Source organism: Amaranthus tricolor, chromosome 11, assembly GCF_026212465.1.
Source record: "Amaranthus tricolor cultivar Red isolate AtriRed21 chromosome 11, ASM2621246v1, whole genome shotgun sequence".
NCBI classification, from domain to species: domain Eukaryota; kingdom Viridiplantae; phylum Streptophyta; class Magnoliopsida; order Caryophyllales; family Amaranthaceae; genus Amaranthus; species Amaranthus tricolor.
The window spans coordinates 20,824,606-20,850,033 of record NC_080057.1 but is presented as its reverse complement, the minus strand read 5'-3'; the positions used below and the strand labels follow the sequence as shown (position 1 = coordinate 20,850,033).

Here is a 25,428-nt window from a genome sequence, read left to right as displayed (position 1 = left end):
GCTTGTATGGAGTCGGTGCTTCGTAAATGATGTGAAGTAGGCTTATTAGTCTTACTTTAAACGTGTATAGGTGCCCGGTTCATAAGAGGGGCGTAAGAACCCCTTCGAAGCGATTTTTGTGGCTGTCGTCTTGCAGTGCAGGTAAGTACACGCAGTAACTGATTCTTGCATGCATCTTCAATCTATTTTCCTTGCGTGATAATATTATACGAACTAGGTTGAATATGATGTGCTATTTAAATACGGTTAAGTTCGTGTCACAAGTGAAAATCAGTTGTAAAGATAGTAGAGATTGAGTTCTGATATCGCGAGAGTAGAATGTTGGATTATATGAGATGGAATGGGAATGAGTCCCTTATTGATGAGATATTAAGTTGGATGTTACTGTGACTCCACTGGATTGGTACCCCAGTTGGTTTAGTTCCCGGAGGCATGGATCATCTATATATGGTCGCTGTACGGGGGTATGATCATACTTGCCATTGGGCGCCGGCATGGCCGTCACCGCCCTTGGTTGAGGTGTTGCCATGTGGGTCTTGCAAACCCCAATATGGTGGCCTCTAGTCACAAAAGATAATACGTGGAATTAAGGAAGGAATAGAAAATGGTGAAGGCATTGAGAAGTGCACAGAAGTGAGGAATGGTTGGAGTAGATTTTTATACATTGGAGTGTCTATCTTCTCTCATCTTGTTGAATTGATTGTTGGTTGCATATATAACTTGTTGCTAGATACTGACGTGTACTGCTTGTTTCCTTGTTGACGGCTTGTCTCTGATGGCCCTGCTATGACACGTTTGGTCCACGACTTTACGTTGAGCAGCAGGGACGTCGTAGATAGGTCTTGCAGGTTTTGGAGTTTCCTTGCATTGCATATGGGGGGGGGGGGATCGAGTGAGAACCTTGACGCGTGCCCTGTTCGAACCATTTTTGACGCTGCATGTGATTTCGAATTGAAAGTGTATATGTTTTGGTTGAGGCATGAGTCCTCCTTTTGATGTAATTCGTTCCGCTGCAAAGATTTATATCGTTTTATATTTTGTTATAGTATCTTGAATGACTTGTACAGTGGATTACCTTTTTGCTTGGAAAACCCAAGCGTTTACATGGGAACCACGATCCATGCTTAGCATGTCGACAGAGGTTTTGGCGATGACCTTTCCGCCGTGATCCTGTTACGAGGCCATTGATGCCTCTTCATTATGATGATTTATCGTTTGTCTAAATCTTCGGCGCGTCAAATTTCAAGGCAGATGCTGCCGAAATTTCCGTAGGACTTTGTTTGGAAGTTTTCAAACGTCATCTTTTTTTTTTTCCTATCTAAATAATTATTTATTTCCACAAGTGACACCCCTGAAGGGTCTGAAATTCAGGGGTGTTACAAGGTTGCTTGTTGGTACTCCTGGTCATACACAAAAACACTAGAACAAACGTAAATACGCTCGAAGAACAGTTGTTCCTCGAGTGGGTTAGCAAAAGCAAACACTAAATTCAAAAAGTAAAATTGTTGACCTTCCCCGGCAACGGCGCCAAATTTTGATAGGTCGTTTTACTACCAAAAATAATTCATAATTCACCTAACTAGTATAGTTGGGAAAGTAGGGTCGAACCACTGTGGAAGGACAAATGAAGTTACAATTTAAATTAAGTTCACTATTGTTAACGATCAAATGTTGGATTTTTGGTTATCTAAGTAGAACGCAAAAATAAGAGATGAATAGAATTCAATAATTAAAAACCTAGGGCTAAAAGGATCCACTATGCATAGATCATGATTCATGAACAACAATTGGGATAGGAATGAATATAGGCGAAGGAAGATGTTGCTCTCGCAAACAAATTCGACAATTAAACAATAAAACAAGCTATCGCGATTAAAGCTTAATTGTTCAAAGAAGGAAATCGTTCACTCAAACTCGCAACTCTCGCTTATAGAATTGAGCGAATAAAACTTGCAAATTGGCCAAACATGCAATCAATCTAGAACCCATCAATTGAATCACCTAAACAAACCAAATTTAAATCCTAAAATCAAACAAGAATCATGACCTTTTGCATAGTTTCACCAAACCCTAGAAATAAAACTACTCACTAAGCATATTGAAACTAACAAGAGATTCAACAATGAAATTCATGCATAAATTCAAATTTAAATTTAATAGAGACACAAGCATTCAAAGATAACAATAATAACCAAGAACAAGAAATTAGGATTGAAATCAATACCTCCAATATAATTAAAATTACAATGTCGAAGCGTTGATTAACAATCCCTCAAAGCAAGTAATATGATAAATCTCTTTCACTACCAAACCCTCAAAACAGAGAAAAAAACTTCACCCCTGGTAATTCTCCTCAAAAGCTATTTATATCCTCCTCCAAAGAGATCGGAGGATACGGAAGTTACTAAAAAAAAAATAACTGCTTGACCCGGCCGGGTATGTGGAAACCCGGGCGGGTGCGAAGCATAACTAAATCTCAAAGGTCAAAAATTTTCTAAGTCCAGGAGTAAACCCGTCCGGGTATGTGGAAACCCGCCCGGGTACGCAGCTGAGCATTTTAATCTTCAATAGAGGCCTGGCCGGGTATGTGGGAACCCACCCGGGTATGAGAGGCTCACCCGGCCGGGTATGTGGAAACCCGGCCGGGTGCGTGTGGCAACTTTTTCTTCCGAATAACATCTTCAAATTCTTCTAAGTATCAAGTGCAAACCCGGTCGGGTATGTGAGGCTCACCCGGCCGGGTATGAGGAAACCCACCCGGGTATGAGACCTGGTCAGCACAAAAATGACCTTTGAGTAGCTAATGACCTTCCAACTTGCAAATCTCGCTCCAAGAGTCGATTCCTAGCATAATTAGAGCTTTGTACCTACAAAATAGATAAGAAACAAACACTCCAACCAAGCATAAAAACCAATAGAAAATTGAGCAAAATACGCGAGAAATGCTATGAAAATACAATGGGGGCATGGTAGAAAATAATATATAAAATACACACATCAATCATGCGATGAATCATGCCTTGAATCATGTAAATGTATATCGTTTTGAATCATGTAAATGAATCATGCCTTTGTTACTAACAGGTCAAACAAAGGGAGACTTGGTCAAAAAAGGTCAAACAGTAACAGCGAGCAGAGGTTTGACCTGTTTTGACCAGGTCTCCCTTTGTTCGCTCTTAGTACCAGCGAACATACCCTTGACTTTTTTTACTTTCTCCTTTAGTTCACTGTTAGTAACAGCGAACACTACCAAACAGATCCGGAAAAAAACTGCTTATCTTGGGAAATAGTTTCAAAAGTTGGCTATAATGTGATTTTTTTATATATTTTTACTTATTTGTTTCAAATTTTCTATCCAGTTACCCATTAGCCTAAACATATACTAATTCTTAGAGATCTCCTACTATATTGAAATTCTAAATTGTCATTCTCTAGAGTTCTTAAAACTTCTTGCTTGTTTGTAACAATAAAATTATCTAGGATCTAGAGAAGATGTAGTCAATATTGGGTGAACCTCGATAAATCTTACGTGTGATTATTATTGTTTTATATTCATGTATGCACACATGATTATTTCGTTGGTGTTTATTATTGATTATAAACATTCATAAGTAAAGCACTATACTATGGTTCTTGGGTGTTCAAGAACGTTTCCCCAATTATGTGCCCATAATACTTCAATAACTTTTACTTATGTAGAATTAGATCTAAATAATATATATATATATATATATATATATATATATATATATATATATATATATATATATATATATATATATATATATATATATATATATATATGTATATTTTAAGTAATTAAAAAAAGGGGCGACCAAACAGCTATGAAAATGTGGTTGCCATGCTGGCGACGTAACAGCTACGAAAAGATGGTCGCCAAACAGCTAGCAGGGGGTGGTCGCCAGTTTGGCGACAGGTAGTGGTCGCCAGTTGGTCGCCGGTTTTACTGGCGAGGAAAACGCGTCCACTTTGAGATTAGCGACGAAGAGATTAGCGACCACCACATTAGCCGTCGCCCGCCGGTCGCCAACCCTACTTTTTGACCATTTAGCTATCAAATGGCGACGAAACCGTCTGTCGCCAATTTGATAGTTTTTTGTAGTGATGGTATAAAACCTAACCTTCAGAATTAGTCTCTAAATTCCAGGCTTAATGAATAATCATCTAATAGAAAATATTACATATTATACTGCTTTAATTATCAGTTTAAACTTTTTATTGAGTTGATTTTTTTACATAATCAGAAGCCAATTACATGACAAAAATATCACGGGATAATCTCAACAAAAATATAACACACTCTAGTGTTTAAAGATACCGCAATTCGCACTTTAATAAAGTTTCCTCCCATACAAGCTCAGTCTCTCTATGATTCAACAATCACAACAAGCATCCTCTTCGGAGGATTTGGGTCTTGATACAACAATGTACATACTCAAATTGTATTTCATTTTGTTACTAAATGCTAGGTTCTCAACCATCAGTTTAAGCTTTTAGCTAAGTTGGTTGCTTAACCTAGTATCAGAAGCCAACGTGACAAAATTAGGTCACGAGTTCGAATCTTAAACTTTTAAGCATATAACAAATCCTGATGAATGCCTCAACCATCAGCTTAAACTTTTGATTAAGTTGATTCCTTGACACAAATTTGACTATAATATTACAAAGATCCATACAAGTAAATCTACAACATTCGTTAAACTAACATGTAATTAAATAGTCATCCTACATTGAACGAGTTATTAAGCACACCAATACCATCAAATAGCAGCAGCAGACAACAGCGCAGTGTTAATAGCAGCATTAACTTGAAGTTCACTACTACCAACAGGCATCTCACGCTGCTCGAATCGCTCATCGAAACGTTTCCTTTTCTTATCTTCATTCACACTTGGCTTGCTAAAATCAGGCAACAAGTATTTCGTATTCGAATCAAGAACATACAAAACCGCAACCATAGAAGCCGAAGAAACCACCATAGGAATAGGTCCAAAAATCCACATTAACATAGTTATAGCAAAATAAACAGCCCTTAATCCAACCTGCCAGAAATTTCGACCATTAATCAAGGCGTCGACAGCCAAATCTTCAGGGACTTGAGCCTTAGGCATGCTTAGAAGGAGATTAGCTTGAACATAACACCGCGAAGATTGGATGAAACAAGCGAAAGCGAGTAAGAAAAATAAGAGAATGCTGATATATTTGAGTGCAATGATGGATGAACCGGTATCTCCATAGATTATAATCGAGATTGTTTCGCTGTTTGAGGAGCTTGCAATCCATGTACCCATTAAGGAGCTAAGGGTTAGGGAGGTTGATGCCATGAAATTTGCTGCTACTATTGTGCTGTTCATGACTGTGAATGCTGGACCTCTGTTCATTGCATCAATCTGAGCTATGTTGGGAACTATATGTCATTGTTACTATTACAAATAATCAAAATGTGTGGTATAAACTTAATAAGAAGCAGAGCTGTCTTGAAGAATTTGTGGCCATGTGCAAATTTTTTATTTTGCGCCTTATTTATAGTAAATATTTTCGATCACTTCGCACCCCTTAAAAGAGCCCTGATTAGAAGTTATCACCCCTTGAAATATTTGTTACAATATATAATATATGCTGAAGACCGCAATTATCAGTTTAAGCTTTTGTTTAATTGGTTTCTTGATATGGTATCAGAGCCAGTGTGATAAGAGGTCAAAGGTTAGAATTTCAACCACTTCTTATTTAAAGTGGAATATTTAGCGTTTTGTATGAGGAGGACTTATGTTGTATTCGCATTTCTAGCACAAAGGACTCACGTGTGAGGGGGGCAAGGGGTGTTAGAGTGTATAATATATCTTGGGGTATCTCTCTTTAGCTTAATCTTTTAATTAAGTTAGTTCTTTGACAATATTCAAGTCAAATTTAGGAAACTAGCTAGTATATTAGAGGTAGAGCTGTTCAAAAGTGATCCGACCCAAAAATCCGATCCGAAACTGAAAGTAAACCGACCCGAAAATGTGTTCCTTTTTTAGGCTTATCGAACCGATATTACCCGACCCGAAGCTATACCCGAACCGGTTGACAACTGAAAATGAGCAAACTGAACTCGAGCTGTAACCGAATTTTCTAACCGACGCGTAACTATTAACCGAGATTACCCAAACTTAATAGTGACCGATCCGAGTCATATCCGAATCATGCTCAAAACCAAACTCGATCCGGCTAAAACCGACTTAACCCGAACGAAGTTTAGATCGAATTGCTATAAACCTGAACCAATTTTTTACATAGAAGTATGATTGACTCATATTCAATCATCTTATTAGTTATTCTAATAAAGTCATAAATATTTTAATGATAAATTTTATAAATACATGGTTTCATATATTTAGAGTTAATAATCAATCGTCAATGTTTATTTAACTACTTTTAATCGAATTATATGAAAATTGATAGAACTTTATAATTTTAATTTCTGGTCAAACAAGTAAAAGTAACAATGTAATAATGATCACTAATTGATTTACATTTTCACTATTTTGCTTTAAGTAAAGGAACCTTATTATTAATTAAAAAATGACTAACAACTTAATCTGATACTCACTCGATCAATAGTAATTAGTAATTCGCAATTCGTAGCCGAATTATACTTGAAAAATACCCAAATCCGATGTACATCCGGTGAAACCGAACAAATTATTAACCGATGACAACCCGAGACCGATTGAAACTCGACCCGAACTTCAACCGACACCGAACTAATGCTAACCCGATAGCTCGAATAACCGATCTTCAACCGAACCGTGACTAACCAACCCGACTCGAGTATGACCCGTCGCAACACGCATGCGAAATATAACCGATCCGAAATACAACCGAATCGAATGACACCCATCCGAAACCGACCCGATTATCCGAATGAACACCTCTAAATTTAGAGGTGATTACTGATTAGTGTGATTGATTTGATCAGCTGATATTATCAACTAGTTTGACCAGCTGATTTTTGAACTCGGTGTTAAGAGCAGTTGTTTCAAAAATAGTGTATTTATAACAATAAGTTGTTTCAATCAACTACTTTATAAAAAAATTAACATTAGATGGTTTGACCACCTAACTTTCTATTTATGTTAAAATAAGTTAAAATTGTACCGAACACTCCATAATAGCATGCATTAATATATTATCTAGCTTGTCATGATTTTTTACTTGAAAGAACAAAAACATAATTTCATCACTCCAAATCCGTAAAATAGCTCACACTAAACAATATGCAATTTTACTTATATAAAAGGAATACCCATAATTTAATAGTTTATTTTTAAATAGTCTATATTATAATTTGAAACAAAAAGAATTATACATTAAATTTAAAAGACCTTTATCCAATCTAATCCATATTCAATTAAGTTCGACCCGCATGTCCATTAAACACCGGTAGTTGTATCAAGACTCAAATCATCTAAAGAGAATGTTTGAGCATTAATGAGTCAAAACCCGAGCAATGAAAGCTTGGAGAAGTTATCATTAGACAAAATGAAAGTTGGTTTAGGTTTTTTGATAGGAAAAATTATTGTAAATAAATTCATTTTCAGTCATCTGTCAATAATCTCACCTTTTAAATATTTTTTAATAATTCAATCTTTGCTTTCAGTTTGTTGCCAATGGACCTTTTAAAAAATAACCTGCTATATATCAGGTTACCTCTCATCTTCTTCTTTCTTTATAATAATCTAGGATGCTTTTTTGTCTATCCACCGAGGTGCATGCTTGTTCGAGCAACATGTGCAACAGCTCACAGAAAATAGTAGGATGCTTTTGCTCGAACGAGTAAAGATTGCACTCTTAAACCATAGAATAAGGACATGAGGAAAAGTGCAAGAAAATTTTTATTTTGATTATTAAACCATAGAGAGAGAAAGATTGTATGTGAAAGGAAAACTTAATTGGAGTGAAAATTATGTTGTATTCAAACTTATTTGAAAATTTTGTTGCATTTTTAATGTAGTTGTTAATTTATCATAAGAAACACAAATATTTTTATATGGAGAGAAGGTAACTTAAGACAACAACGCATCTTTACTAAGACCCAACGCGGCTTAGTCTCCCTTAAATTTTTAGGTCATTTTATAAAACTAAAACATTATTTACTATGTCTAATAAAAATATATGGTTTAGTGGTTAAGAACATAATTGTTAATCAAGATGTTGAGAGTTCAAATCTCAAATCCTCTTATATTTTTATTTCGATAATAACTTTGACCCTTCTAACTTTTGACTCAAGATCCGCCACTACCTTAAGATACCATAAAACTCTTGATGTGTGTATTGCTTACATTGTTTATGCTCGAGTGTGTTGGCTTTGTTTCCTCTTCCTTATCACTAGGGATGGGCATTTCAGTGTCCGAACTAGGTCTTAATCATCCAACTCTTACCCGAACCCTAATTATAAAGGTCTAGAAAATTAGACTTAAAACCCTAGCTAGAGTTCCAAAACAATTAGACCTTTGCCCACCCATACTCATCACCATCTTGTTAATTCCCTACTTTGTGTGTTCAATTTTACAATGTGTAAAAAAATAAATAAAAATTATGTATAAAGTAATAACAAAAATGGTAGGAAAGAGAGAAAGTGAAGTAACCTGCATAAGTTTGCAAACCCAAACTCTTTGGCAATGATTCTCAAAACCAATAACAGTGCTTTTGGAATTTCTGAGATATTTAAAAAGCAACCAAAGATGATACCCAAACATCATCAATATCCCAATTGGAACTAAAATCACGTCTAGCTTCTCTTTTTTCCACTTCATTTCTTGTTATTTTGATCTTCTTCGTTCTCTTTCTGCTTCTAGTGCTTATCTTCGTTAACTTTATCGATCTCTTTGTCCAATTAGTCTTATTCTATAATTTATATTGTTTCTTGCTTTAACGTACTAATTTTTTTTTAATTATAACAACTTAACTAAAAGTTATATATATATTTATCTGTTCCGACCCACTGACATTGATACATTTAACTATGTAACGTGAAAGTTTTTATGATTAAATGTAGCAATTTCAATGAATCACTACAAACAAAAAAAGACCTATATACTAACTAACCAAAACAATTGGAATCAGTCGGTATATGCTTATACTGACTAATTTCTAACTATTTTAAACAATTGGAATAAATATAGTCAGTATTTCATTTTAATAAGAAAACATTCGGAATTTTCGACTAAAAACTAATGGTCCGAAAATTAGTCAGAATTTTGACTAACAAGTTAGTAAGAAAACAATGGAAAATTTTCAACTATTTATTGGTCGGAAAATAGTGGGAAAGCAATTTTACTAAATTCACCTCAAAATCACAGATTGAAATTTTTTTTTGACCATTTTCCAATTTTAAATTCTTTTAAATTTTGACTAACACCGTTTTAGTCGAAAATTCAGACGGAAAATTTTCGACTAATAGCAAAATAGTAGGAGATCTAGTTGGAATTTCTCATTAACAAGGATTCAATAGCAATTAATTAGTCAGAAATTTCAACTAACACTTTTCAGTTAGAAATTTAGTCGGAAATTACTGACTGTTGTGTGTGTTAGTCGAAACTTTCAGTCATTTTTTTGTTGTGAATATTGTTCAAGTTTTATAAACAATTTTGTGTTTAATTTAAGAATAATAAGTAACGGATATTATTTTAGGGGTTTCGTTTATGTATTGGTATAAGACTATAAATTGTGGAAAAGTTAAACATAATTTTTATAAGCAAGTCTTGTATGAGACTGTCTCACCGTTAGACGAGTCCATATAAGTAGCTCATTAGCAAAAAAAATCAAAAATAATAAAATTTGGATTGTACATAGAGCAGTTTTTTTTAAGATTTTAGGCAAATCTAATTGAGAACGTCTCATAATGATACGGTTTTAATAAAGAATTAGTGAATTTTTATATATTGGATATGGATAAAACACTACTACCCTAAATGGATAGTAGGTAGGTGCAAAGTAAGAGAGAAAACAACATAAATCACACTCACACTGTCTTCTCAAGAACATTCCTACTCTTTTATTTTAATTCTTGAAGATTATAATACACTTAGGTTTATATTTTTCTTGTTCTTTGAGTGAGGGTTTTGATGTAAAATTATTTTAATAAGCCATTAGTGAAAATAACTAGAGTATTAATTTAACTTGTAAAATACTTTTTAAGTATTTAATTTTATTTTATCTAATTTTCGCACATTATTATATAAGACGATTTATAATACCACGCAACTCATTCAGAGATTAAATAGCACAGCTAATACTTCTTAATCCGAAGTTGTTTCAATAGTATTTTATGACTCTTAAAAATTAATGCTTTATTCAATCAAGTGGTGAAAGTGACCCAAATAATATAAATAACTTTGGGTGTGGTATGTTCTAATTAAAGTGCTGCTCTTTTGGAAAAGAAAAAAAATGTATGTATAATTGAAGTGGAGTAGTTGAGTTATACGACTACCATGACGCAATTCTCTGCTTTCTAAATCAAATTTATTGATAAATGACTTATTTATGTTTTGAGTAACTAAAAATTATAAAAAATAAAAATTATAAAAATAAAATATTTTATGATTCAATTATATTTTTCTCACATATTAATCTATATTAGTCGTAATATAAATTAGTTTAAATGATGAACAAAAAAGTACTTATATGTGAACGTTTGGTTGATGGTAATGAAGTAATGGGAATGAGATGTTGTAATGGCAATAGTAATGAAGGAATGGATATGAGAATTGGTAATGAAGATTCTTTTGTTTGGTGTGCATGACTAAAGAATGTTAATGGAAGATAATATTCCATTGATTGCATTTGGTTGTTAGTAATAAAAAATGGTAATGACTCTTAGTTTCATTATTGTATATTTGTATCTTAAAGCATTATTGTATCTAAATTATTCTATCTAATGATTCTTTTTTAATAATAATATTTTTTTGGATAATTACATACATTACCTTTTTTTTCTTCAGTTCGAAACAACATTACCTTATTTTATTACCACAATAATACTTCATTACCATTACCGCCTAATACCATATTGTTTGATGGTAATGAAAATGACCCTTTTTGGTAATTTCATTACCTTATTTTATTACCCTCCATTACCATTGAAGGCATCCAAACAACCAAAATTTTCATTACTTAATTTTATTACCATTACCGCCCTCTAATACCATGTACCAAACGGGCCGTAAAAGATCAAACAATTATTAGTGACAAAAACTTCCAAATAAAATCACCAACATTTAAAATTGCATAATTAATTGTCTAAAGTTAATACAAACATACCATAATTAATAAGATGAAAAAAGCAGTGAACAAACAGGTACTAATTATGAACCAAAAGATCAAACAATTAATATTAGTAAACCAAAAGATGAAACAATGAACATAGTATTATTATAGTAAATATGATAATTGCAGTTGTTATACGCAAGTGGGGGAAGCACCCGCATCAAAATAGCAGAAATAGGGCGCACAACAATGCACAGAAGGACTGCACTTTTCATTAATATCAGCACAAGTATCACCATTATCAACCCTTTTTGTCGACACTATTCCCTCCCATTGCCTAATCGCCATCGTGGTTTTTGGCGTTGTAGCAACTACCAATAAGCCTACTACCATCACACTAATAAACACATTTTTCATCTCCATCTTTTTAATTATCTTTTTTTAATGTAATTATCTAATGCATTGATGTATAGTCCTCCATTTATACTTTTCTTGGGGAAGTTTTTAGAAAAATTTAATTTAATTTTTTGAAAACTTGTATGGTAACAAATCTCTTCCTATCCTTAACAATCATGTACACTTATTATTCAATAATATAATATAATATAATTAATTAATATATAATGATAATGATATTTAATGATAATGATTCATTAGGATGCCAAATGATCTTTATACACTTATTCTTGAATATAGTTTGAAGATAATTATATTATACTAGTATAGAAACTCGTGTAATGTACGAATTTATAACTATGAAATATATAATAATATGACTTCAAAGAATATAATGCAAGTATATATTATCCTGATTAAATTTATCGAATACGTGAGTTTTTTAACGAAAAACTTAAACTATAAAAGGTTATTTATCAAATACATCTTTCCATTCAATTAAATATATTAAATTCTAGGTTATCTATATAGAATTGCTCTAATAAATTATATAAATATTTTGCCTGATGTAGCTCCAATTTTAAAAAAATAGATTCTAAATTAGATAAATATTGTCCTCCACTAAAATATTTACATTTTTCATACTCCCTAAGGATGACATTTGTCATTTTTCAATATTTTTATTAGTATGTATTTTATTTGTATGTATTATTACAATTATACACTTACTATGATATAAACCCGTGCAATGTACGAATTTTTAAATACGTTAATATTTTAATAAAATTTTAGACTAATAAAAAAATTAAATTTTAGACTATTTATTTTGAAATTTTTGTCACTAAAGTGTTATTACATTTTAAAAAGGAATAATTGCATTACCAAAAATCAGACAATGTTTTAAGTTGATTGATTTTTATTGCACTATATATATTTGGTAGCTGAGATAGTCTCATTGCATACAGACTGATTACAATTTGCTACTTTTTTGCATTCATTTATTTGTTGCTAAATTGTCATTCGGTTCAATATTCTTGACATTTTTCCTAAAACTCAAAATTGTAATTATGATAGTTTAACAACATAAATGATTGATTTTAATGATCTATTAACAAATTTTATGTCATTTCAGTTTTAAAGAACAATTGCTGGAAAAAAGGCAATTATGTACTTTTAGTAATTTCCTAAATTGCAGTATAATTGGAATAATTTCCTAGTATAATTTTTTAAACAGTACATTTATATATAAATAGTGTGTTTGGCATAATTGTAATTTATGGCATCCATCAATGTATAACTTTTTCAAAAATGCAAATTTATAAATATAGTAAATCCAAAAAGAAATATCTATTAACCAAATTCCATCAATAGAGTCCAATGGAAAAAAGACAAATATCATGATCACAATCAAACTATCTTATGATATTATACAATAAAATTAATTAATTATAGAGTGTGTGATTCTTAGATGCGTTCGTCTAGCTGGCTAATATAATTGTTGTTTTTATTAATAGTGCCATAATAAATTACATATATAATTAGTACAACTAAAAATATATAAATTGTATAATTATATCTACTCACAGCAAATTGTTATTTATACAGCTAATGAATATTTGCCTTGATATTTTATTTTATTCATAGATTGAGAAATGTAAAATATGTACGTGAGTTATCTTGGGAAACAACATATTTACAGAATAATAATATCCCTTAAGATATTCCTAACTAGGTAATAGTTACATCAATTCGAAAAAAAAAAAAACAAAAAAGGTAATAGTTACATAATATACTGACGAATTAAAGATAATCCTAAACTAGGTAATTAAATATTTACATAATATACTGAGGAATAAATAATATTGTATACATTAATATTTTATTAAATTTTTTTTATTTACCAATCACTCTTAGTTTTTATTTTATTTTCAATTTAGCTATAAGTTTAAACATAGTCAAATGAAATCTTGTTTGATTCGTCTTGATGTAAATTTTATTAATATCAAATTTTACTATAATTTTTAACCAAATACAATTAGAGAAACTTAATTTAGTGTATCGCCAAGTGTTGAAAATTAATCTATCGTTAATATGATGAATTGATGATATTGGATGTACTTATCATTATTTATTAATTATATACTTCTTCGGTTCCTTACAAAAGTTATCACTTTTCATTTTATGCTGTTTTATTTGTTGTTTTCATAAGAAATCTTTTCATTTATATCACAAATTTTGGACAAAAATAATTTTATTAATCTCCATTTTAATATTTTAATAATGCTTATCGTCCTCACATATCTTCCACTAATTTCATTTTAACATTTTTATATTTCATATGATCTCCACATGTTTCCTACTAACTTTACAAAAATATTTTTTTAATTAGTTGTCGTCCCCATATTTTTCCACTAGTTTTTTTTAATATATTTTAATTTTATGGTCTTCACTTTTTCTCTATCACATTTATTATTCAATAAAATAATATCTCCAGTATCTAAAAGATTATATTTTTCTTAATTCTCGTGATCATTTCTTATGAGAATTTCATTAAAGAACGGAGGGAGTATAATACTAGCTTAAGTTATGCAAACTATCGTTAAATTCAACCGTTATTATTCGATTCTTATAAGTAGATTAAATTGATTTAATTATATTAAATTAAAGAAATGAGATAACTAAATTGAATAGGAAGGGTATATGTTATCACACCACTTTACATGAGAATTCATTAGAAATGCGGATACAACGAGACTTTTCTGATCAACTCACTACAACATAATTTCCTTTTAGTGGGATATATTTAGCAACATTTAATTTAAACGTCACTACTTTAAATTTCTAATAGTATATATAAAAGATTTAATGACATTTATTAGACCCTTTAGCAGTATAATTAAAATTCACACTAAGGCTTTTTGCGACATAGGATTTAGTGACATTTCTCATAAAAGTCACTATAGACTTAGTAACAATTACATATGCCACTAAAGACCAAATAAAGTGTCGCTAAATCATTTTATAGTGAAGCTAAAAAAAACCAATAATTATTACACTAAAAATATAAATTAGTGGCATTTTTTAAATGTCACTAAAGCCAATGTCACGAAAAGTTAAATTTATTGTAGTGAGTTTGGCGCAAAATATTCCACACCAACGGACAGTTGAATGAGATTAAAACCCTTAGGGGGTGTTCGGCACAAAGGAATAGGACTTGTGAGACTTTAAGATGAGACTTTGAAAATAAAAAAAGTCTCATCCCTTGTTCGACATGTGAGAGAGTTGGAAGAAAAGATGAAAATAAAAGTCTCAATCAAAATCTCCACCCTCCCCTAAGACATTTTTCTTGGGGACTTTTATCACTTTTTAGTCTCATTTCTTATTTTCATTCCCTTTACACAAACAAAGACTTAAACTTTTTTTTGAGACAAAGTCCTATTCCCTCCCTCAAATCCCACATGGAAACACCCCCTTATTCCTTTTGTGCTTTTTATATGTCAAATTAGGAATCTTCTCAACCTCACTTGATTAAGCTAATGATGGACTGCAACGTCATTAAGATCAGTATTCAACTTGAAATTGACCATGAATATAGAATCGAGTCATGAAATTACTTTTTAAAATCGTTGAATTATTAATCAAAATCAGAACTTTGATAACAATGTTATGGAATATGCTATAAATTTTAACAATTTAAAGGGGGAGCAATGAGTTTTTGTCATTTTTCACTCATCTATGCACGAGAAATGAATAGGTGGGTCAAAAGACCAGACTATAATTTTTCGAGAGATCAAAATTCATAGAATTAAGTTCCTTAGAGCTAATATAATAAAAGAAATTCAAAAGTTGAGGGGCAATGATAGACCCCGGCCACCCTTAGCTCCGACTATAAGGCACATAACAATGCTTCCTAAAACAAAAGTCTAAATGATCATTGATTTCTTCTACCAAATTGTTCTATGAAAAAACAATCAAATCCTACAAATTCAACAAAACAAAAAACCTAAATAAAACAATCTTTTTGTATGGTTCTTAAATTACAAATAAAATAGAAGAAAAATGAGAAAAACACCCAATTCATATTAATTATGCTTAATGCTAATTAATAATCATGATTATGAGACCAAAACACAATAACACTTAAAGCATTAGCACAATGCTTCTTAAACACTTTGTTCCTATCTTCCATTACATCTTTTCCTTTAAATTCCTTCATAACATCTTCACAAGCAATAATAGAACTAATTGCACCACTCATTAATGTATTAAGGTCATGAAAAAACCTATGATCAATCCTTTTAGCAATGCTAAATGACTCAATATTTCTATTCAGATCTTCCAATGCATCACCATACTCATTTGAACATTCCCTTAACGCGAACTTAACATGAGGATCTAAATTCGAATACTCGAGTTTTTGGTTGATCCAAGCACGAACAATCAATCCATAAGTCTTTGTAATGTTAATACTATTAATTGTTAGTGTTTTAATGTCACAAGTATCACTTGGAGGTAATGATTTTAGACTTTGCACACAATGATCTCTGTATACTGACCCTGCACACGCCTTTTCGATGAAGGGATTGTTCGATTCCATACATTGAGCTCCTTTTTGATTATCGTTGCATGTCGATTTAGGAAGTGTAATTAGCAAACTAAGTATAAGAGACATGAGAAAGATGTTTCTCTTCATGTTTTTGATCATGTCAATTTTGATGTATGTTTTGTATAAGGAATTGAAAGGAATGTAATGTGACCTTGTTGAAAGAGGTTCTTCTTAAGGAAGTGTTTATGTTTTTAAGACCCTATTTTTGGTAAGGACTAGAATTTAGGCCTAGTAAAGCATTTTGTTGAGTAGAAATTTAAGGTTCATCGCCAAGGAGTTTGTTGCCATAAATAGAAAGGATTACTTGTGGTTATTGTTTTAGTTTCAAGTTTTGAGGGGAAATCTTTACTTTTGATTTATTAATGTTTGAGATCAAACAAATTAGTTTATAAATTCAAACTTCATAGTGTAAGGTTTACAATATGGTTTGTAAACATAGTGTAAAAACAAGGTTGCATTAATGTATCGTAATTATATTAATTGTTAAAGTTTTTGAGTTTATCGCAATCGAAATATAAGTTGTATTGACCTTAAAATTATCTGTATTGAATGTAATATTCATTTTGCAACCGTTATCGTGACCGTGACCAAAACCATATTTTTTTCTTTTAAATAGTAGTTACTTTATTATTTTTGAAGTTTGGGTCGTCTAAATTAAGCTTGTTAACAATTGTACTTAAATATAGTAAAATGACACTCATGTGCTTTCATATCAAGTAAATAAAAAGAATATACAATTAATTTTGGACATGGATAATTTTGGATTATGGTTGAGATTTTAAAATTTTAGTGTCAAATCTACACTTTTAGCCATTCTCATTTTATATGAAGATTCTCATTTTATATGAAGTTTATAACTAATGATCTTGTTTACGTCCTTATCACATTATATACTAATATTATTTAAGCTATTAAAGATACAACCAGTTCTACATTGAGTTGTTAGTTTTACTAACTTTACTTAATTCTTAGCTTTTATAACTTTAATTCAATTATTTAAGCCATTAAAGATAAATTATTTCAGAAAAAATAAGATTTCTTAGGGGCGTATGACAAAACATGCACAATTATTGTTTCAATTATAAATGGTAGATATTTATGTAACATTTTGCACAAATTTTAAGAAAACACCTTTTGGATAGCTAAATGACATTTTTACCCATATCACATGGGTTCCAAAAGTCTTCTCTCAAGACAAAAAGATCGATTTTTCATACCAAACGAAAAACATCAAACACATTTTGTAGAGGTGATCATGGGTGGCCCGGCCCGATTCGGCCCGAAAAAGTGAGGGTTTGGGTGCCAAAATATGGCCCGATGGGCGGGTTTGGGCATACAATAAGTGGCCCAAATTTTTTGGGACGGGTTTGGGATTTGCTTTTGGTCCGCGGACTGGCCCGGCCCGAAAGGAGGTATGTTGCACTAGTACTAGTAGACAGAAATCAGAAATAAAAGATTATGGGCTTATGGAATATGGCCCAAGAAGTAGTATCATTCTCATTCATCTCTCAAAATCACTAAACCCTATTCTCACTCTCAAAGTCAGTCACGCCGTCACGCTCACTCTCATTCTCATCTCACTGCTCTCAACTCTCAAAGACTCAAACTCAATCAAAAATCTTCATCAAGGTAATTCACTAATTCTATTTAGTATTTTCTTTTAAAATTATCTATTTCAATATTCAAAAGACTTTCTTCTCCATCTCCACGAATCTATTCAAATGGCAGTAGAATTAGTGTACCTCGATTGAATTTGTTTGACAGTTTGAATTTGTATGGTTTTTGAAGAATTAGTGTACTTCGAATCTTCGATTATAATGGCAGTTTTTTTTTGATTCTCTTAATTTGTTTTGAAGAAGTTGTCTGGGATTATAATGGCAGTTTTGAAGAATTTCGATTATAATGGCAGTTTCTTACATTCTGTTAGAAATTGTCTGTGATTTGTCTATTTGTTAGAATTTGTCTATTTGGAATGCAGTTTCTTACATTCCTTTATAATTTATTAATTATGAGAGTTTGTCATTTCTTTATTTGATTATTTTGTATTTGTTTATTTCAATGACTTTTAATTTGTGTTTTAAATTATGTATAATATGTAAAAATTGTATTTGTGTATTTCAATTATTTGTAATTTGTGTTTTAATTATGTATAAATAATATAAAATATAAGCCCGCAAGCCCGCATAGTACGGGTTTGGGCAGTAAGTTTTCGACCCGCGCTTTGGCCCGGCCCGGCCCGGCCCGCAACAATGGGATTTTTTTGCAGTTGGCCCGGCCCGTTGTTTGATCAGGTCTATTAACAGACATTCACATTCCCAAATCCCGCCCAAATAAACCCTAACTCAACTCTCTCTTCTTTATCCTCTCACTGAAACCGGCGGCCCTCTTACAATACCATCTGTTCTCCTCCAATCCGGCGGGTAGAACACGTTCATCTCCGGCAGCCTGTAATACCGTAGGTATGAAGTTCTTGTTTTTTTTCTTTTTCTCTGTACCGTAGCAATTGTATCTGTTAGTAGCAATTTGGCATTCTTTATCTTTCAAAATGAGCTGGTAATTGGAATTAGGCACCAAGTTCTACTGTAAATCTCCTTCTTCCTTCTGATCTAACTTTGATTTGCATTTGAGTTCTAATTTTGTAATGGGCTGAATTTTATTTTATCATAGATTTTTTAGGGATGTGATTGAGAGGGATGATGAGTTTTGCTTTGAGTAAATTGCTTTGAATTTTGAGTTTTGCTTTGAGTAAATTGCTCTGAGTTTTGATGATAGTCTTTTCATAAAATTTGTACCAGGTACTTTCGGATAGGATTGATCTTCCATGTATGCTTGTGAAAGGGAGTGTATACATAGGCATTGATGAGGGGGCTGTGAACTTGATTAAATTTGGTGAAGGAAGGTAAGGGCTGATGCTATTGTCTTTGAAAGTTATATTTAGTTTAATTCTCTTGTGTATGAATTGTGTTGCTAGTTATATTCATTGTGTTGCTAGTTATATTCATTGTGTTGCTAGTTCAATTCTCTTCTGTATGAAGGTTTAGTTCAATTTCTGTATGAACTGTAATGAAAAAACATTGTTGTTGCTGCACAGACCTGCTGAGCTGCTGCTGACTCTTGCTCTTATAATCTATATGTATTGATACTAGTTAATGGCTGCAACTTATAATCTGTATGTACTTGCTATGCTGATGAATTGAACAATCAAATTGAATAACCAATCTGGATTACATGCTGTTTAACTTCAGAATGCACCAATGCACAGTTTGTGTTTATATTTGGTTGCTCAACACAGGATTGATCTCAAGCATATTCATTCAAATCTGAACTTAGCATATTTGGTTATGTTGGAAATTGATTTTTTGTAATTTTTGTTCATGTAATTTTGTCATAGAATTTTTTGTTCGTTCTTTGTGTAAATTGATTTTGAATATTTTTGACTAAATTTTTTCATTGTATTAGTAATCTTTAATATAGTTTGTCTTCATGGTTCTCATTGTTCATAACTTCAATTTTATCATCAGTGTTTATCATAGACTACATGAAATTGTAAGTTTGGGTTGAACTGTTCAACTGTCAATTCGATTCTTCATATGCTGATGAATTGAACAATCAAATTGAATAACCAATCTGGATTACATGCTGTTTGACTTCAGAATGCACCAATGCACTGTTTGTGTTCATATTTGGTTGCTCAATACAGGATTGATCTCAAGCATATTCATTCAAATCTGAACTAAGCATATTTGGTTATGTTGGAAATTGATTTTTTGTAATTTTTGTTCATGTAATTTTGTCATGGAATTTTTTGTTCGTTCTTTGTGTAAATTGATTTTGAATATTTTTGACTAAATTTTTTCATTGTATTAGTAATCTTTAATATAGTTTGTCTTCATGGTTCTCATTGTTCAAAACTTCAACTATAAATCTCCAAATGTCGCTGTATTTTTGCATCTGTTTTCTTGTTTGGGTTGAAATTGTAAGTTTTTGTATAGAAAAAGGCTGATATTCATGGTTAGCTTTATCAAATGGCCCCTTCTAAGTTGTTCATATGTTATTCATATATTGTTCCTATGTTGAAATGGTTGCAACTGTCAAGTTTTTGTAAGTTGTTCATCTGTTGAAACCCTGTTCTGGTGTTTTTAGTTGGCTTTATCAAATGGACCAAAATCTTTTTTCATTAGCATAATTTTCTTTGTTATTGGTCATACCACTATGGTTGTTGCTTCACAATTCACAATCATATATTGGATCTAAATATTCTAACGTAAATGTTTTTGCTTCTATCGGACACAATTTTCACAGTATCACGAAGAAACAAATTTGTTGATGATGGATCAAGGAGAGCTGTGATTCGGATTTATAACAGTTCGATTAACAATCGGTTCGGGTTGGTATCAGTTCGGGTTAATAACAGTTCAATTAATAATCGATTCGGGATTGTATCAGTTCGGGTTAAAAACAATTCGATCTTAATCGGTTTTAGTCATGTTGCATTCGGTTACGTGCATAATTCGGGTCGGATTTGACTCGGGTCGATCACTGTTCAGTTCGGGTAACATCGGTTAAGGTTTATATGTTGGTTATAAAATTCGGTTGCAGTTCGAGTTCGATTTTGCCCTTTTCGGTTATTAAACGGTTCGAGTGAAGTATCGGTTCGGGTAATTGCGGTTCGGTAAACCTAAAAAACTTACATTTTTTCGGGTCGGATTTTCGGGTCGGGTTTGTTTTGAACAGCTCTAAAAACACACAATACTTGTCAGAAAAATGCAAATGCTTCCCACAAACTTTCCTCTTTCCACTCCAAACCCAAAACCATCCCATTATCTCTCCTCCATTAATGCAATCTCCACACTCTCTCTCCTCCCCAAACTCTCTTCCCTCTCTTTAATCCACAACCACCTTCCTCCGTTCAGCATCATTCGTATGGGTGGCGGTCCTAGAACCTTCCCAGGAGGCGTTTCAAAATGGCAATGGAAAAGAATGCAAGCCAGGAAAGCCCAACAACTCCTTAAAGCTCGTTTAGCTCGTGAACGTCAAATCTACGAAATGCATAAACGAGCTGAACTTAAAGCTGCTGTTTCAAATCTTGAACGTCCATGGGAAGTTGTTCAAAAGGATGCTCTTAAAACTTCTTCTTCACTTTTCTCTGTTTCTGCTGACGAACAACTTAATGGTTTAGCTGACCGATTTCAGAAACCTGGTGGTTTTGATTTGTGGTCTGAGAATGATGGGCCTCAGATTTTTCATACTCCTGATGGTAATTTGCCTTCTTCTAGGTTTTTCCCTAAAGGGGTTGTTCATAGTATTAAGCCTTATGGTCAGATTGATGAAGGTAAAGGTGAAAAATCGAGTATTAATCGAAGCCTTAAGGATGGAAATGGGAAGAAATTGGATAATGGTGGTGGTAAAAAAGATGAGAATTTGTTGGGTTTGAAGGAAGGAAGAAGAAAGATGAACTCTTCTTCTAAGAGCAAGGGTCGTTCTTATGATAGAAGAAGGAACTCAGAACAAGTATGGGAATTTAGAAGTAGTTCTAATGGTGGAGATGATGTGTATGATATGAGTTTGCAAGGTGATGGTAGTTATGAGTTTAGTGCTGTTCAGAATGATGATGATAATGGTGGAAAATTAGGGTTTTGATGTATTCTTGTTTAAGGAATGCAATTGCATACAATTATATATTGATTATACAAAGAAAGTGTAAGCTGAAACCTTTGTTTTATCATGATTTTAAATATGGCTATTTGTTATATATTGCTTTTCTGATGAGTTTGTTTTAGACTGATTTCTTATTACATTGATTATGCTGATAAAGTTTATGCCTCCAACTAAGATTGTTAGGAAGAATATTTAGCTGCTACTCTCTATGTCTGAAATTAGTTGTAATTTATGATTTTTATACTTTTTGCACTCTATGATTGAGGAAATAAATTAGCTTGATTGGATAGTATATAAACTCATTAGAAATATGGTGTACATAAATGATCTTTTATCGGTGATATTGAAGTTAGATGACTTTAATTTGGCACAATCTTGTAGAGTATAAGAAATAGACCCTGACTTATTGAATTTGTAATTTTACAAATTAAAGCTAGCTCTCTAGCTATATCTATAGCAATACAAACATCAAACCCGAATATATGTTCTTTTCTTGAACTTCAGTGATGGGGATAAGGCTTGAAAGAGGTGAATCTTGTGGTCTAAAATCTTAGTCAATCACGGTTATAGACAAAAATAAAATTAATATAATAATCAAATAAAAAACTAAAACAAAGTTACACAAATGATAGACCTATGGCATAGTGTCACATACCAGTAATTTATAATTAATATATATCACGGTTATTTATCTAGTGAAGCTCATTTTGTAGTATGCGGTGAGATGACCGAGATCCATTATCGTCTGAATTGATTCATTTCGGTGCAAGAGTGAGAACTCGGAAAGCCTCTCGAGAACATATTGTGGCTTTGTGCAATATGGATGATTACTGGGATTCTTTGAATGCCAATGCCTTTATCCTTAGAAGGCTTATGGGATGAGATTAGACTTGAACATATATTCTCTATTTAGTTGCCCAGAGAACTTTGTCAAATGCTCATGAACTCTTTACTATATTTGAAGGCATTCAATTTATGTTTCTTTGGATGTACAAAACACCAGATGTGAAACACATGAATGCTTAAAAGAGCTACTGACAATATTTGGGGTTAGCTTCTCTATATGTTAATGGATTTATTGACATTCTCAGTTCTTTTATCTCTTTGTTAGTGGCTGTGCAGTTAAGGCAGATTAGAATGAATATATAGACTTATTTCATTGTCAAATTAAGACCTGATAGTTTGGTCACATATGGAGCAGATGTGCTGGTAGGAACCCTTGAGACAAGATCAGCTAGCACAGGTCATCTGAGAGCAGCGGTTAAGTTATAGTCAAGACTTGATTGTTGGGTCAACACCCATTCATGGGGACTTAGAATTGAGGTCAATTCTTTTCTAGGAGGGACTGAACCTAGTATACTTGGCTCTGGTCATACTTCAATCAAAAGAAGTGTTGTGACTGGATATTTGGGTGGCAGTCTAGTGATCTGTGCACTCAGCTAATCAGTCAAGCAGCTGCACATTTGTGTATTAGATCTGTTCATCAGCTAGTTCAATTAGAAATCTTGTTAAGATCGCATGACTAAGATGGGGTACTGCTGGTGCAATGTAACAACAATAGTTTTGGCAGGGTCTGTGTAGGACCTGTTGGTCTGTACAGATCAGAATTTACAATGTGCTATAAGGATTTATTGTTTACAATCTGTTGATTCAATGCACCTCTGTGAGTTGAGAGCTACTGGTTCGCTCTGATGGAAGTAGCATCATGTTAATCTTTGGTACAAGTAGTACAAGAGGAGTCAGTAGTGTAGATGATAACATGTAAATGCGTTGCGTTGTGTCTTTTAGTTTTTTTAAATAACTCTAGGTTGTTAGGAGTCTGTTGTAAGCTGGTTACAAGGGCTATAGTAATGTAAAGCCACATTGGTGTTGTCATGGGCTTCCAAGCACGACTCATATGCTCTCTTTTATAAGGAGGTCAAAGGATCATTTGTAATTCAGCTTTTGATGTTTAATAAATACATTCTAAGAGATTAAAATTCTAGAAAGAGGTGTTATCTTTCAAGGGGATTGATAAGTTGCTATATCCTAATTTGTGTTCTTTCTTTGTGAGTGAAGCAAAGGGGGTAATAGCAAGATCCTGTGAAGATTAAGGTGCGTAAAGTCCTAATTAAGTGCGTGGAGATAAGAGCTTCTTGGTGAGTGAACTCAACTGAGTTTTTATCCAAGATTGGTAGACCGGTTTATATCCTTTCATTTTGATGCAATATCCATTAGAGGGTCCACTAAATTCATGCATCCAATCATCTTGATTGGATTCTTAGATTCATTGGCCTAATCCTTGGGTCCTATTCGGTGCAAATTGGCCAATGCTTTCGTCAACTTTGTGCTGCTCAATGGTAGGTATTACAACCTAATCAGAACCGAGTCTACATTTATCAATTGAATGTTTCCTACATAATTAGATCGATGCTTCATTTTCATGTCACGTGGATTTTGGTGTATCTTTCAGCATTTTTGTTCCCTCTTTGTTTTTGAGATTAAAAGTTTTGGAATTAACTAAATTTGTTTGTTATTTGGTGTGATTATGTTGCATTGCTCTTTGATATGATGGATTATTTGGGTTTTGATCATAAATTTATTCTTCTTATAATTGGTAATGTTACTTGTTTCCTCCCCATTGTTATTGTAACCTAAAGATTTATTTTGATGTTAGGATAGGCTTTAGCATCATCGGTTTAAACTTGAATGTGTGTTTTTAGAAGAGTATGAAATAAGTTGATGACTTGTATTTATGTTGCTCCAGGTGATTAGATTTGGTGCTGAAATGGGTTTTAGCTGTGGAGATAGCACAATCCCTGATGATATAGATTGAATTATTGTCCAGAGAAAGAGGCATCTACTGAGTTTGATGCAAAATGAAGAATTTCAAAGGATGCTATTTGTTTTAAGATGGATGGAAGTATGTTCTACATAAATTTCTTACATACAGCATTATGTGTATCTTTTGTAATATATATCTGAGTGGGTTGAACTTCTTTTTTGTCCTTGATCTCTGTGGCGGCTGAATTCATTAAGTAAAAATGCGGTTACAGAACGGTGATGCGTTTATCGTAACACCTAAATATCGATCAAAGCCAAAAGATATCCCTTGATACAGCCAAAACGCAGTTATTTTTACACCTTAACAATGCGAGAAATTTCAGTTCATTATTTTTAAAAATCTTGACAACGCGGCTGATGCGATGCGATACGACCTTGCTGATCTTATATGATTTTTTTTGATGAAAAGATAGGAAGAGAAGATGCTTAATTGATGACTTTTTACATGTTCCCTTTGGTGCTGTGCTGGTATAGTCCTTTGTTATCTTGTTGAAAGATGAAAACAAGGTGGATTTCAAAAGACCCCCAAGGTAACATTCCTACAATCGTTGTCCCTACATCTTATGCTCTAGTTCCCCCTTTAGATGAACATTTGGGGACAACTCTTGAAGGTTTTTGGCTTGTGACACAACTTTCACCGAAGAAGAGGTTCCAAGAGGGTATGATGTTTGATAATA

At 32.6% G+C, this 25,428-nt stretch overlaps 3 protein-coding genes and 1 long non-coding RNA gene across 4 annotated transcripts; 2 read left to right on the top strand and 2 right to left on the bottom strand.

The window, feature by feature from the left end:
- Nucleotides 1–4,618: 4,618 nt before the first annotated feature.
- On the bottom strand, nt 4,619–8,873 carry LOC130827266 (uncharacterized). Its single transcript, XM_057692935.1, has 2 exons — nt 8,649–8,873; nt 4,619–5,411 (listed from the first exon to the last, which is right to left on the bottom strand). Exons 1-2 carry the CDS (start codon nt 8,814–8,816, stop codon nt 4,782–4,784), a joined length of 798 nt encoding a protein of 265 aa, XP_057548918.1. The 5' UTR covers nt 8,817–8,873; the 3' UTR covers nt 4,619–4,781.
- Nucleotides 8,874–15,766: 6,893 nt separating this feature from the next.
- On the bottom strand, nt 15,767–16,357 carry LOC130826651 (uncharacterized). Its single transcript, XM_057692221.1, has one exon. It carries the CDS (start codon nt 16,355–16,357, stop codon nt 15,767–15,769), a length of 591 nt encoding a protein of 196 aa, XP_057548204.1.
- A 2,272-nt stretch (nt 16,358–18,629) lies between these two features.
- LOC130827569 (uncharacterized) lies at nt 18,630–20,669 on the top strand. Its single transcript, XR_009047217.1, has 3 exons — nt 18,630–18,729; nt 19,066–19,169; nt 20,573–20,669. It is a non-coding gene; the product is annotated as an uncharacterized LOC130827569 (long non-coding RNA).
- Nucleotides 20,670–20,847: 178 nt separating this feature from the next.
- LOC130827568 (uncharacterized) lies at nt 20,848–22,083 on the top strand. The gene has a single exon (XM_057693326.1). It carries the CDS (start codon nt 21,035–21,037, stop codon nt 21,908–21,910), a length of 876 nt encoding a protein of 291 aa, XP_057549309.1. The 5' UTR covers nt 20,848–21,034; the 3' UTR covers nt 21,911–22,083.
- The last annotated feature ends 3,345 nt before the right edge of the window (nt 22,084–25,428 follow it).